At 36.8% G+C, this 15562-nt stretch overlaps 1 protein-coding gene across 3 annotated transcripts; it reads left to right on the top strand.

Annotated features, from left to right (window-relative positions):
* The first annotated feature begins 18 nt into the window (after positions 1-18).
* Positions 19-10216, top strand: LOC107824795 (ubiquitin domain-containing protein DSK2b). Of its 3 annotated transcripts, none has more exons than XM_016651601.2 (8): positions 19-455; positions 6015-6776; positions 7612-7826; positions 7957-8070; positions 8681-8739; positions 8961-8989; positions 9522-9605; positions 9703-10216. In XM_016651601.2, exons 1-8 carry the CDS (start codon positions 221-223, stop codon positions 9849-9851), a joined length of 1647 nt encoding a protein of 548 aa, XP_016507087.1. In that variant the 5' UTR covers positions 19-220; the 3' UTR covers positions 9852-10216. The 3 variants fall into 3 exon arrangements, with proteins under 3 accessions (XP_016507087.1, XP_016507086.1, XP_016507088.1); XM_016651600.2 differs by having other exon boundaries at positions 20-455; positions 6015-6779; XM_016651602.2 differs by having other exon boundaries at positions 20-455; positions 6015-6779; positions 9525-9605.
* The last annotated feature ends 5346 nt before the right edge of the window (positions 10217-15562 follow it).

The raw sequence follows: 15562 nt of genomic DNA on the forward strand, positions 1-15562 counted from the left end.
AGTACTAACTTTTTTATTTAGATCTTACGTGGTCTTTGAAACATTTCTACTGATAAAAAGATTTAAAAGCTATAGCATCTCTCTTTCTAGTCTCTAATATCTAGCTGTCTGCGAATTGTGAAATTTCCCCATATAGGGCTTCAATTTCTTGCACTCTTTTTTCTGTTCAATCAATTGAAATTACCAAAATACACCTCCCAAATTGCACACGGGGAGGAGTATGAGTATGGTCGGCGGCGATTCAAACAAGGAGAATAGCACCGGCGCCGGCGAAGGCGTTACAATCAACGTCCGATGTTCCAGCGGCTCGAAATTCTCCGTGAAAGTTAACCTCGATTCCACCGTAGGATCCTTCAAGTCTATTCTTGTACAGCACGCAAACATTCCTGCTGAAAATCAGAGATTGATCTATAAAGGCCGCATCTTAAAAGACGAGCAAACTCTCGAAAGTTACGGTACGTTAATTATTCACTTTTTTTTTCTTTGGTTTTCGATAGTAAAGATGATCAACTGCTGGTGCGTAATTAATCAGTTCACTAATTAGATAATTACAGGGAAATCTCTTGATAAATGATAAACATCAGTAATTAATAATCTGGTAAAAATGGTAATTGACCTGCTACCACCTGTTAAAATTGTCTGATAATATATAAAAAACTTAAATCCAATTAATATATTGATTTTAAGTTATATGCACTGATAATTTTTTACACTTCTGTACTTGCCATTTATTTTAGGTTAGTTATTAATGCTATTAAATAGTGTTACCTGCAAATACTTTCTAACTGACCTTATTGTGTAAATAGCTTTTTACACCGTAAGTGCGAAGAACTTTAATTCTTAACATATTTGGAATTTGTATTGAAATATGGTGTAACAAACTTGGTACTACCCATATGCAATTCCACAATAGTAACAATTCAGAATTCAAATGGAGATGACAGAATTAGCACTCAGCGATTTAGTACTCCATGTATACTGATCAGTAAACTGGAATTACAGCTCAAATAGAAAGAAGAATATATAATGAAAGTGCAGAAAATAGAACTAAGAAGCAAACTCAATCTAAGAACATCACTCGAACATCAGCATTAATTCGACCGACGAACTCCACCGTTATGTAGAAGAAGAGAATTAGCTATGACTATCAGCTAGGAGCGATGAAAACTTGAAGAAGATGATGGTGTACACTTGAATAGAGAAGAGGAATTGTAGAGGAAATGCAGACAGAGAAGGAGACGAACAAGAAAATAGAGCGATAGAGAGAGAGAGAGATGTTCCAAATTGCCTCTCACAAAATTTCAATGTTTTTATACGAGGGATGTGGTCTAATCCCGCAATTGCGTTGACAACGTCAAACCGTGTCCTCTAATTAGAACAAAACAATCGTCTCAATATATATTGGATAGTATCCAAGTCGAATCCGCAAGGAGCAATTTTGATTGTAGTTAAGCCTAAGTCTAATTACTATGGCCTTATACGATGCCAATTATCTTTCTTAAGCTGGATTTTGTTAATCTAAATACAATTAAGTTAGCAACTAATGAGCGAATGGAAAGAGTGAGTTACTTCAAGTAAAGGAAGCCTAGGATTGTTCACCACCTCTATGTGCCTAATTAATGGGATTTTTGCCGATTTAGCTTACTTAATTGGGTAGTTATTATGGTCTACTATAATTACCCACTGGTATATCCCGATAATTAATGGGCCTACTCCCAATTGCTATTCCTAGCTGTCAGAAGTGCATTAATAACTGAATATAGTATATAGGGGATGAGGTTAGCAATTCCCCGCAATCTCTATTGATCAAACACTCTAATTCCTTGAGTAATTAGATCAACCCAAGCTTAAATCTACTTTCCTAAGCAAGACCCAGCTAACAGGGAATGATTTAGTGTAGGTATCCACTTAATTTAGCCAAATGAACACATATTCAAGTAGATAATAATAAACCCAATCTAGATAAAGCAAGTAATCAACTACCCATCAGTTAAACAACATAAATTTGGTTGACAACCCTAGAGATTAGTCTAGCTACTCATAATTAAAGCAATGAAACATAAACTAAGATAGGATTCATAATGGGTAACAAGAGGTGGTTAAAATTGGACTTGGGAGACAATCTTGGTGGATTCCTCCAATAGCCCTCATCTCCATGATCTGGAATTTGCATTTACTCTACCGAACACATACCCAACGCTTCCTTTCACCTTCAGCTGAAGGTCCCTTTCCATGGAAGACAAAGAGCCTGAATGGAGAGCACCCTAGGGCGATGTGCGTAATAGAGAATGTGAATTTTGTAACCAACACATAAATTGGCTAGTAACTTCTTATTTAGCAGCTTATCAGAAGAGCTATTCACTTTTCCCACACGTCGTGAAGCAAAGGCATTACAAGTGTAAATGGTTGGGTGTACTTCCCTTTTCAACACCTCTTACGGAATATAAGGAGTCTCCTTAGAATCAGAATTCCTTAACCTTCCCCTATCGTCAGTCCCATCATCCTTACGCTCAATTTTTCCTAACTTCTATTGCAAAGCTCTTGATTTTTCCATTTCTGTTTGCTAAGTAAGATAGCTCCGTGTGGTCTGGAGTTGTTCCAGCATGCTTTTTCAGTACTACCACCTTATTCTTTAGGAAAACCTATTACCTCTTGTTTGATCTCAACCATGTCAGGTGTACCTTGCCATAAGAGAAAAGGCCCTTACTACTTTCATTTCCTGATGCAATAGCAATATTGCCAAAATATCTCTATGGATTGAAGCAATAGAATCCTCTGCCACATACACGTTTACATCAGCCCAAGCAGTCAAACCATGTGAAAGTTCGGCACCAGTAGGCACATTTTCATCAACTACGCTGTCATTGCACAATTTCCAGCATTTGTAGACTGTAGTATGCTGACTAGGCTTATGAATGGGCTGAGAATGCAGCTGGGAGGTAGAAGTTTTCAAGATCGCTTTGCTCCTTTTTAGGTAAGCCTCAATAGTCTTTCTTGCGACCTTGCCTGCTCAACTGCTTGGTCAAAGTGGTTCGTCGAAATACCTGATAGCCATCTTAATTTCTTCTTTGAATCCACCTGTGAATCTTGAAAGGAAGTAGGCATCATTGAGTGTTGGAGTGCGGATATCATCTGTGCTCCAAGGCCTTCAAATTTCTCAAGCTACTCTTCAACAGATCCCTTTTGAACCAACCTGTTCAACTCTTCTTCAAGGTTTTATTGTGTGTGATGGATGATCCTCTCTCCCTACATTGGGTTTCATTTCTAAACCTGTCATCTAAGACATATCAAGAATGTAGAGATTAGAGAATTCGCCCCCAATGCCTCGGTCTTCGATTTGATTTCCAACTTCTCTGCAGTCTCCACTTATTTTTGCACTGTACAGTTGCAACGGATATGTGGAATATGCTTTATTCTGTTTTAGAATTAGCTGGGTTATACCATACAACATCAAGTTTTTGAGAGTTGGAGCAGCTGCAAAGTTGACAGTACCATCAGGAAAATCTGGAAGTTTGGTGTTTTATGGAGCATATGGAATGAATGGAATAGAAGATGTTTTGATGGACTATCAACTCCTTGCCACTCTTCAAGGCGGAATGCCGCTTGTACCTATATAGTTGGGCCAATGTATCCCCTGTAGATTCCCCTGATAACTTTTTGAACTTTTAGCTCCTTGGTCTTAAGATAGCCTTTTTGTGATGGAACTAACAGGTCTTTTGCTTTTTGCTTTTATTTTCGAACTGTTTTGCATCTTCTTGATGCCATTATTGAAGCCAATTACTTCATTAAAAAAAGAAAAATTCAAACTACAAAGGGACTAAAAAGGGTAGCTTAATTGGAAAGCTCCCTCCACCTCCGACCTTGAGGTTGGGAGTTCGAGTCATTCATCAAGGGAGCAAAACGGAGAAGGCCACTTTTGACCTCTAGGGAAGAGGGATTGGTAGGTTTAGGTTACCATATCAACAAAAAAAAACAAAGGTAATTGAACTGAAAGAGAAATAAACAGTAATGAAAATTGAACTTTGAACAACTAGATGAAGCTTGCGGATCTGTAAAAATTAGAAGAATTGAGAAGAGGAGAAAGGAAATCAGAAGAATGGTGTGAAGGATTGGAAAAATATTGGAATTTTGTGTTATGTCTTTTTCTATCCTTCAGCTAGATTGTTATACTTATTACCCTTATATCACCGTTCAAGTCCATTAATCCAAAGCTAATCCTCACTGTCCATGTCTCCCTTTGTTTTAGTCAAATTTCCCGAACTTCTTAGTTGATCTCGGTAAAAGAGCAGCCCGGTGCACAAGGCATCCCGCGTTTGCGCAAGGTTCGGGGAAGGGCCGTACCCTATGGGCATATACATTTCTTCGGATAGGGGATTGATAACTTGCGATTTTGATTTGGTTATGAACTCTTGTATTTTTATTTTTTTGAAAAAGAAATGAACGTATTGTAATTATGAACCCTTGTATTTAACTATTGAGTATTAGAGTGAAATCAACAAATGGAGGAGTGGAATAGATATTGAGGATTAAGCTGGCCGCCCCTAACTAGCTTGGAATAGAGGCGTAGTAGTAGTAGTTGCTCCTTTGATATTTTGTTTTAGGTTATAATATGTAATCTTTACTTATTATTATGCTTGTAATGGGACTGCTAATTCTTTTAATATCTGATAATTGGAATTGGGGCTTATCTGCTGAAGGTGAGCAAAGATGAAGAAAATGAGCTTTATTGGCTTCAATATATGTGGCAAATTGTATTGTTTGCTAATATCCTTGTGGTATCTACTTTTAAACAACGTGAGTCTTTTCTTGATAAAAAGAACATGGGCATTGTTTACTTGATAACGTGTTACCAGACAGTGAAAGAGAGGTGCTGCTTGGGAGGAGTGATTAATAATTTGTTCAATGCGCAAGAATGTGTGCACGAACTGTTTGCCATATTAGAGGGGTAGTCCTAGTTTTGAAAATCAGTTGATTGGAAGTTCTAGACTGATGTTGGATTGTGGACATACTAATGCTGAACATGCTGACATGGAAGATGGAGTACTATATTGTTTGACTTGACTTAGTGACAGCAAGTTAGAAACTGAATAGTAGGATGTCTACACTGCTGTAGCCTCAAGTGTCTGACAGATTGAGGGGATAACTAAAAAGTTCTGAAGTAATTGCTTTGACTTGTGGGAAGCTATTGTTAAACTATACTGTATTAGTAGACCATTTATAACTAAAAAGTGTCTTACTCGGTCTTTCAGGAATTCAAAATGTTATTATATATTTGTCTGAAAAAGAAGGATCTGTGTTTATTACATTTTTTGCATAGAAGATAAAACTCAAAACCATTCATTTGGTAACTTTTTCCAAGAAAGTGCCAAAAATTGTAAATTCTAAGAGACATAAGGTCTTTTCTGTTACATTACTATGTTCATTCTATCATAACGTTTGACTTTGTACAAGTTTTGATTGGAAAAACGGATTATTATATAGAGGAAAGATGTGATGCCAGTGGAATTTTTTGGTTTATTTTTATTAGAATTGAAAAACTGTGATACGAGATGGGTGAAAAGTGTGGCTTGTGCAACTTTTTGTTGAATGTATTGTGTGATTCCACATTCCTGGGCATACTCAGTTTGGTATTGATGGAATATCTTCTTTTTCTTTTTTGAGTGAGAATGGTGTAAAAGTGGGGCTTCTGCGACTCTTTGTTGAATGTAATGTGTGGTTCCACCCTCCTTGGGACGCTCAGTTTTGCACATACAGAATTATCCTCTTTTCCCTGTGGTTAACTTCTAAGTCTGCATTGTTTGTTACATGAAGATACTCTGACGCATGTCAAGTTGATCACTATCGGTTAATCATCACTTCAAAAAGTTCAAGATTGAGTATAGAAGTGATAAACTATTAGCAACTCAGTGCGAAGCTTCTCTTGTATCTGTTACCGTATCTGCATGTCACATGTTATCAAGCTGTCAGAGTGATAATCTTAGTGATCTAGCTTATTTTAACTTTGTGCTTGATAGGTCTGGAGGCGGATCACACTGTGCATTTAGTTCGAGGTTCCGGCCCAGCTCCCTCTGCAAACCCTGCAAGTTCAACCAATGCTGGAGGTCCAAATACAGATCAGCATGCACCAAGAGATGCTGCTTCTAATGTAGACGGGCCATTTCCGGGATCAGGCCTTGGAGCTTCACTGTTTCCTGGTCTTGGAAGTGGTGGTGGTGGTGGTGGTTTGTTTGGAGCTGGACTTCCAGATTTTGAGCAGGTCCAGCAGCAGTTGACTCAAAACCCCAACATGATGAGAGATATGTTGAATATGCCTCTTGTCCAGAATTTAATGAATAACCCTGAAACCATTCGCAACTTGATCATGAATAATCCCCAAATGCGAGAGATCATGGAGCGTAATCCCGAGCTTTCTCACGTACTCAATGATCCTGTGACTCTTCGACAGACAATGGAGGCTGCACGAAACCCTGAACTTATGCGTGAGATGATGCGCAATACTGACAGGGCCATGAGCAATATTGAATCTTCTCCTGAGGGATTTAACATGCTGAGGCGTATGTATGAAAATGTCCAAGAGCCACTCCTAAATGCAACAACATTGTCTGGAGATACGAGAAATGATGTGGGGTCTAACCCGTTTGCAGCTCTTTTGGGAGCACAAGGTGGTGGGCAAGGCAGACATCAGTCAAATAATCCTCCAACTTCCGGTTCTGAGACAACTGATAATCCGCCTGCTCCTAATACTAATCCACTTCCTAATCCTTGGGCATCTGCAGGCAGTTAGTTTTTACCATCTCTTGTTCTTTAATTGTTTTGATTAGCTAGAGTTCACCTGTTTACCTTTTTTTTAACAAGAAATTGAAATGGTAATAATTGTAGTAATAAAACAGCATAAAGGTAGTGCTGAGATTTTGAGCAAAAAAAACAACAGTATAGGCCTCCTCTTATCTTAGAGGGACTATGAATTCTAGATAAAGTTTCTGCCTCATTTGGATATTCCTTTTTGCACCAAAAGTGAAGTAACATGAGATAAAATCTAACTTGATCCTGTGCACTGATTTTTGTTTCTCTTCAATGCCTCTTGAAATAGTTAAACTGTTGACTTAATCTCTTGTTTTGTTGACCTTGAGGTTCTCCTGCAATTAGTAGCCAACTTAATCTCTTTCTCTTGTGCTTCTGGAGATATTTTCATGCATCTTTGCTGCTAAGTTTTGGCAATGAAATCCTACTTGTGCAATTTGTGTTTAGAACTTGTGCTCTCATATCCCTATCATGTAACAAAATTTAATGGTCATCAAAGCACTATAAATTTCTAATCAAAATGTGCTTACTGTAAAAGAAATTTTTATTCGTTTTACTTTTCGCCCATTGAAATATTTCACAGTTTCTTGTAAGCTTCTTAGTATTGATTTAAAGCATTTTAATCCTTCATGTCAAAGACAAAATTATGTTGTACTCGTAGGATCCATGGCTAATCATTATGTTATTGCGTTATTTATGAAGTATAATTTCTTATGAAGTCATGTTGTTGGATAAGTATGAGGTATATGATTGCATCTCCATAAGTTGCATGGCTTGAATTGTTTTTACTTATACCTTGATTTTTTTCAGCTGGAGCTGCCCAAGCCAATACCACTGCTAGGTCAAATACTGCTGCCGATACTAGGGCTGCACCACTTGGTGGCTTAGGTGGACTTGCTTCCCCAGGTTTGGAGCAAATGCTAAGTGGCATGCCAGATACCACTTCTCTAAATCAAATGATGCAGAACCCTGAGATCTCACAGATGATGCAATCTCTCCTCTCAAATCCTCAGTACATGAACCAGGTATTTATTTATTTGGTCTGACTGGAAATTTGCATGCAGTCGTTTAGTTTATGGTGTTTTTCCCTTGGCTCCTCTTTGTCTGTTTGACTGAAAGTTCTCATCAAGCTTCTCATTTAATCTGTGTGATAAGGTTTTAGGGCTGAACCCACAGCTAAGAGGCATGCTCGATTCCAACTCCCATCTTAGAGAAATGATGCAAAATCCTGAGTTTATTCGCCAATTGACATCACCTGAGACTATGCAGGTAAAGAATTCTTGCCACAGTTGGAAGGTCTTGCTTGCTTAAAATATGCATCTGGTGGATGATATTTAGCAACTGAATGGTGTGGGTGATCCCATTCATTTTTGGTTGGTAATAGGAAAAGTTTTATCATTAATAGCACTCAAGAGGAGTGCATTCATGTGCAAGATAAACCAAAAAGGAAATATAAATGGACCAAAGAGACCGTAAACCAAATACAAGTGAACATCAGATGTCAAATGGTGTAAAGGAAAAAACACACAATGGCAGGTGGTGCTAACTACTAAGAAACAAAAAACTCTCATCTACTCTTTTCTATATCATTCTTTCACAATGACATTACACCTGTTTGTGAATCCATAGTTCTATGTTAGAAATCCGAAGAAGAAGAGGAATAAGAAAAAGGTGGGGTAAGGCTGCCCATTGTTGGGTAAGAGAAGCTCTTTAGGGTTTAAGTGGGGTTATTGGGGCAAGGGTGCAAAAAGAGGGCTTTTGATGTGTGTCTGAGATTCTGAGCATAGAGTTCAATCAGTGTATGATTATCTTGTTATAGTGTTCCTTTGTTTTTATCCATCTGTCTTTTTTGACTTCTACATCTTTTCTTTCTTTTTAGCAACTTATGACTTTTCAGCATGGGCTTTTGTCTCAAGCTTGGCGGCAGCAAACAAACCAGTAAGTTGGGACCTATTTTCTTGGCTGGAGAAATGCTTCATGATTTATCTTACACGAGTTGTGTATTCGCTTGAATTCTCATACTCTTGCCGAAGAAAAGAGAACTTGACATATTTCTGTTTTTACTTGCTTTGAATGGAAAAATCCTATCTAATATGGAAGGAAGAAAGACGATCTTGTTACTTTTCTGTGCTGATGAAGTTTCCTTTCTCTACTTGCAGACAACTGGGCCAAAATGCTGGTGGAGCAGGTAAACTTCCCATTCTCCAGTTCTTCGAACTTGATAATCCTATCACTGGGATCAGTCATTCCTAATTAGTCTGCATGATAGCTGGTTTATTGGTTAAATAATGTTGTCTTTGGGAGCATAATTCTTCTTAACATTTTTGTTTCAAAAGTTTGCTCTATCTTAGCACAAACGGGGTCCATTGGGAACAATACACACCTTCAACTTTCAAACTCACTGTACATCATTTCATTTGTAAAATAGATACTCAATTCGTCAAAGTTCTTATCTGCGTTGCAGAGACATTGTGTATCTTAGTTTATTTGAATGGGGTTTGGGTTTCAAACTGGATTCTTGACTGTGAAACCATTATTCAGGTTGTTAAAGAGATGGCTATTGATTGTCAGTGATACAATGGATATAGGGAACTATTGAATCTATTTTGACTTGTCAAATACTATATAAAATTCAGGGTTGAAGGACAAAGTTAATGCAATTTCTGTGTGTGGATTATGCTTAGTCAACTCACATCGTGTGGTGGTTTGAATAATTGCAGCAGTTGACAATGGAATGGAAATGCTGATGAACATGTTTGGTGGACTTGAGGCAGGGGTCTTGGGTGTCCCTAACAGATCTAATGGTTACTTCTCTCTCTCTCTCTCTCCTTCAACATTTCTCTTTCTTTTTCCCTCCGACTTAACCAATTTGTCAATTTTCCTCTTGATGTTTTGTTATAGTGCCCCCAGAGGAACTATACGCTACTCAGCTAACCCAGTTACAAGAAATGGGTTTCTTTGACACTCAAGAAAATATCCGGGCACTGATTGCCACTGCAGGCAATGTTCATGCTGCAGTAGAGCGACTTATTGGAAATTCTGGACAGTAGTGTCAGTATTTGACTATAGGACAACACGGCAACTGATGGCTCTGATGAATTGATCGATTTTGGACACAAGGGAGCGTCAAATCTTGCTGGAGATAAATATTCAAAATTTTAGTACTTGGATCCGCGTCTCGTCGTCTGCCCTTCTCTTTTCACTTGGACTAAAAAGGAAAGTGCTGAAAGATCTAGTTCTTGAGTTCCCTATACATGAGATGTTAAAGTCGGTTCCATAATTAGTTTAATATAATGATCTATTCTCCACCTCCATGTGGCTTCTCTTTTTCAATACACTAGGCTGAAGAGATTTTCTGGACACTATTTAATTTTCAGCCATAGTCATATATCTCAATCCACTGGATTTATTATTCTGTTGTTGCTACCGATCTATTGCTTTTCGTGTTCTTGAGCCGAGGGTCTATCGTCCGAGGTAGTCTGCGTACACACTACCTTTTTTACTGGGTTGTTGTTGTTGTCGTCGTCATACATCTCAATCCACTGGATTTATTATTCAATAGCTGCATAATGTGTTTGTATGCTAGTGGAGTATTAATGTGCAGGTTTTTGTTCTTAGAGTTATGAATGTTATCCGTAGTTCAAAGATCTTCCGTAGACGGTCAATGGAGATGTTAGGCCGACTGCCTGTAATTTCAGGATTCTTGCACTACAGAAAGCATACAAATCGCTCCAAGTATATTTAATTAACTTAGTCGTTTGTTTTTAGTGACAAGTTATGAAAAGATAAGTAATGCATAAATTAATAATTTACGGATTAGTAGTGCGAAGATTATCTCTTTGTATGATGAGATGTTGCATTGGTATCAGTCAAATCCAATCCTGAACTGTATACAAATTGCAATCAGGACAGCTTCTTGTTGGATATTTGGTACGATGTATTAGAATTAGTATATAGCGTATTAATTTTAAAATAAGTGTTTACTTTTTAAACAATATAAAAGTATGCTTACTGTTATTGGGTTAGTTTTTGTTATTTAATAATTTTAATTCATGTATTACTACTAATCCCGCATTACAGTGGCGGACGCACATGGTGAAAAGCAGGTTCAATTGAATTCGCTTCGTCAAAAAATAATATTGTGTATATATATAAATTACGAGTAAAGCTGCATAAATTTTGTATAAATATTTTATTTGAACCCACTTGACAACTACTATTTTACGATTAAAGTTATGTATTTCTAAGATTGAACCCGCTTGCACAAAATTTTGGGTCCGCCACCGCCGCATTTTTATTCCATATTCTATCCCTACTTCATAACTTATGCACGTATTATTAATGAAGAAAAGAAAATAGTCCACAACTTAAAGCCAATAATGCACAAATAGACAACTACGAAAAATCTACTACTCCTATAATTGTATTTTTATTCCATATTCTATCCCTACTTCATAACTTATGCACGTATTATTAATGAAGAAAAGAAAATAGTCCACAACTTAAAGCCAATAATGCACAAATAGACAACTACGGAAAATCTACTACTCCTATAATTGTTAGAACATGTGCAGCGGAAGCAAACATACGTAACACAAGCATCAAATCCATGTAAACTAGACAATGATATAATTACGAGATTAAGAACCACTAACTTCTTGAAGACGTTACACAGGTCCTCCTCAGAGCAATAATCCAGGGTTATAGTCTTCTGCTATGGTCCTAGTAAGACCTTGGACGAATTTGCTTTGAGTGGGCAAAAATAATACAACTCTGAAAAGTGAGTTATTTGGTGAAAAACGTCTTCCTTATGTAGACTCGTTTTTCAGTCAAAAAAGGGCTCCAAAAACGTGTAGAATTCTGCTTGTACAAGTAGAATCCTACTCTAACTCTACGGGATGACTTTTTCTCAAAGTCACTTTTTACCCAAGTCAGTCCAGGTATTTTACTAGGCATAGCAGGGATCACAGAAATAATAAGAGGCTACTAATTATAGTATTAATTCGAAAATTTGGATGAATTAATTCCTACTATAATTAATTATAATTTATTCCACTAAAAAACTGCAATTGAACTCCTCAATATGAATTTCAAAAATTCACTAACACTTATTTTAACTCCCCGTGTTAAGGTCACAAATATCAGTTAATTAAATTAAATCATTGACAGTTTAATTTAATCAACTAATTAAATCCTTTATAATTCTGCTTAAACTATTTCATGTGACGGATACAAAATTCATCGGCCGGGTTTTCACATGAAAACTTATAAGCTTACATAAAGGGGTTTCATCAAACTCAAAACTAAGTCATGGATTCTATCAACTAATTATTATTTCACAAATGCTATTTGTTATTGTCCAATCTATTAGGCATACATTAACTCTGAATAGAGTTGTACCTTTTGATAAATCAAAACAATAAACAAATCACATTGATCATAATAATTATATCAAGATTATGAGTGTAAGCTCATTTAATGAATTAGAGAAAATATTTTATTATATTCAGTACAAAAACATCTTTTCTCTACTTGGTCCATTCAATATACACTAAGTATACTAGCACAAGAAGTCGGAGTAAAACCACTCCCATAATCAAGATAAATTATACCATATTCTTGTGCTACAATCATCAAGATATTTTGCCCAATAATATTTTTAATTGTGAACATAGTTTATTAATTATGAGAACCGACAATTTAATCTTATGTGCATGAACTAAGATTTCATACACTAAATTGTCTACTACATAATTAAAGGACACACATGTAACAAATGATCTATTTAAAAAAGTACTTTATTGAATTGAATAAATTAAATAAATAATTATTTCATAAAGAATAAAAACATAATACTATGTCTAAACTGCATGGTTAATAGTATATCCCAACAATCTCCCACTTACACTCATAACCATGCGTCTATAACTCTAATACCCATTACTTCTACATGCTTGTCAAAATCTTCTTTGGCAAGCTCTTTATAAACAGGTCTGCCAAATTGTCTTCTGACGCAATCTTCAACACTCTTGCATCACTTCTCTGAGTTATGTCCCGAATTAAGTGATACTTACGCTCAATATGCTTAATCCTTATATGGCTTCTTGGTTCATTCGAGTTTGCAACTGCACCACTATTGTCACAATAAAGTACAATCGGTGCTTGAACCGAAAGAACTACATTAAGCTCTTTTAAAAAGTTCTCGAGCCAAACAGCCTCTTTAGCTGTCTCAGATGCAGCCACATATTCGGCTTCCATGGTGGAATCGGCAACACATGATTGCTTGATACTCCTCCAACGTATGGCTCTACCTCCTAAGGTAAAAACATATTCTGAGGTAGATTTTCTAGAATCTCTATCTGACTAGAAATCTGAATCAGTATAGCCAATGGGTGCAAGATCACCTCAGTGATAAACCAACATATAATCCCTAGTCCTTTTCAAGTACTTGACTATACGTTTAACGGCAATCCAGTGTTCTCATCCGGGGTTAGACTGAAATCTACTAACCATGCCAACATCAAAGCAAATATCAGGTCTAGTACATAGCATAGCATACATGAGACTCCCTACAACAGAAGCATAAGGGACCACCTTCATCTTTTCAATCTCATCAGTCATTTTTGGAGACTGATCTTTTGACAAAGAAATTCAATGTCTAAAAGGGAGAAAGCCTTTCTTGGAATCTTGCATGCTAAACCTGGTGAGAATAGTATCAATATAAAGTACTTGGGATAAGCCTAATATCCTTCGCTTGCGATCTCGCATAAGCTTGATCCCAAGGATATGTGTCACTTGTCCTAAGTCTTTCATATCAAAACGCGAGGAAAACCATTCTGTTACTGAATTCAACATGCTCACACTATTTCTTATGAGCAAATATCATCCACGTACAAAACCAAAAATATAACTTTATCTCCATCCCACTTTTTATAGACACAAGACTCATTTTCACATTGATTAAAATCGAAGATTTTAATCGATGTGTCAAAACAAGTATTCCATGCTCTAGAAGCTTGTTTCAATCCATAAATGGATTTCTTTAATTTATACAACATATGCTCATTGCCACTTTTTATGAAACCAACTGGTTGTGCCATATAGATGTACTCATCAAGACTTTCATTAAGAAAAGACGTCTTGACATCAATTTGCTAAATATCATAATCGTAATGAGCAACAATGGATAAGGGAATCCTAATGGATTTAAGCATAGCTACTGGCGAAAAGGTTTCCTCATAATCGATCCCTTTTTTTTTAGTAACCCCTTTTGCAACAAGCCTAGCTTTAAAAGTTTGCACTTTTTCATCCACTCCTCTTTTTTTCGTATAGATCCATCTACAACCAATGGGTTTGACTCCAGTATGTGGTTCTACAAGATCCCATACTTGATTGAAGTACATGGACTCCATTTCAGATTTCATAGTAACACCTCATTTATCAGCATCAGTATCCTGTAGTGCTTCGTCGTAATTAAGAGGTTTTGTATTAGGCTCTTTAGGAATTCTATCATAAGATTCTCCCAAGAGCGCAAACCGGAGAGGTGTTTTAATAATTCTCCCAATACGACTAGTCACTACAGGTGCAGTATGATTTTATTGTTGAATCACAACATCATTTTCCGGAACTGAAGCCTTAATGTTATCCTCCACACCTTGCGGTGCTGGGATATCATTAACATCTTCCTGGAGTGCAGGCTGAAGAACAATTTCAGGTTGCTCAACAATCTGAGGTTTCTCAACATTACTCCCACTACTTTGGGGTATTGATATATCAGGCAATTACTCTTGTGCGTTCTGTTGCCTATTGACATTTCTCCCACTACGATAATGCAGTGGTATGTCAATACTGGCTTTCGGGATACGTTCCAGAGATGAGTCATTAGTTACTCCGTTACTTAATTCCTGTAAAACTAGTCTACTTCTAGGAATATGGTTCATTAAATAGTCCTCTTCTAAAATAAACCGCCTTTAGTTCCTTTTGGATATCCAATAAAAATGTATATTTCTGTCCTCGATTCCAATTTATCTGATTTCCCTTTCAATACATGTGTTGGACAACCCCAAACCCGAATGTGCCGTAAACTTGGCTAGCGCCCAGTCCACAATTCTGCTGGAGTTGAAGGTGCTGACTTTAAAGGAACCAAATTCAGAATATAATTTGTTGTTTCTAAAGCATATCCCCAAAAGGAAGAAGGTAAATCGGAATAACTTAACATTGATCTAACCATTTCCATAAGGATTCTATTTCTTCTTTCTGCCACACTATTTTGTTGTGGTGTTACTGGGGCAGAAAATTGAGATGTAATTCCACAATCTGATAAGTATTTAATGAATTCCGCATAAAGGTATTCACCACCACGATCATATCGTAATGTTTTGATATATTTATCATATCTTTTCTCTGTTTTCGTCTTAAATTCTTTAAATTTCTCAAAGCATTCAGACTTACAGCGCAACAAATAAATGTATCCATATTTTGAGTAATCATTTGTGAAAGTCACAAAATACTCAAAATCACATCTTGCTTGTATATTCATAGGGCCACACAAATTAGAGTGAATTAATTCTAACTTATCGTTGGCTCTATTTCCTTGTGAGGGAAAATGACTCTTGGTCATTTTACCTTCTAAACAGGATTCGCATGTTGGCAGTGCCTCCACTTGCAATGAACTCAAAGGTCCATCAGAGACCAATCTCGAAATCCTATTTAGATTTATATGACCTAGACGTAAGTGCCACAAATATGTTTGGCACAATTC

Source organism: Nicotiana tabacum, chromosome 14 (assembly GCF_000715075.1).
Source record: "Nicotiana tabacum cultivar K326 chromosome 14, ASM71507v2, whole genome shotgun sequence".
Classification (NCBI taxonomy): Eukaryota; Viridiplantae; Streptophyta; class Magnoliopsida; order Solanales; family Solanaceae; genus Nicotiana; species Nicotiana tabacum.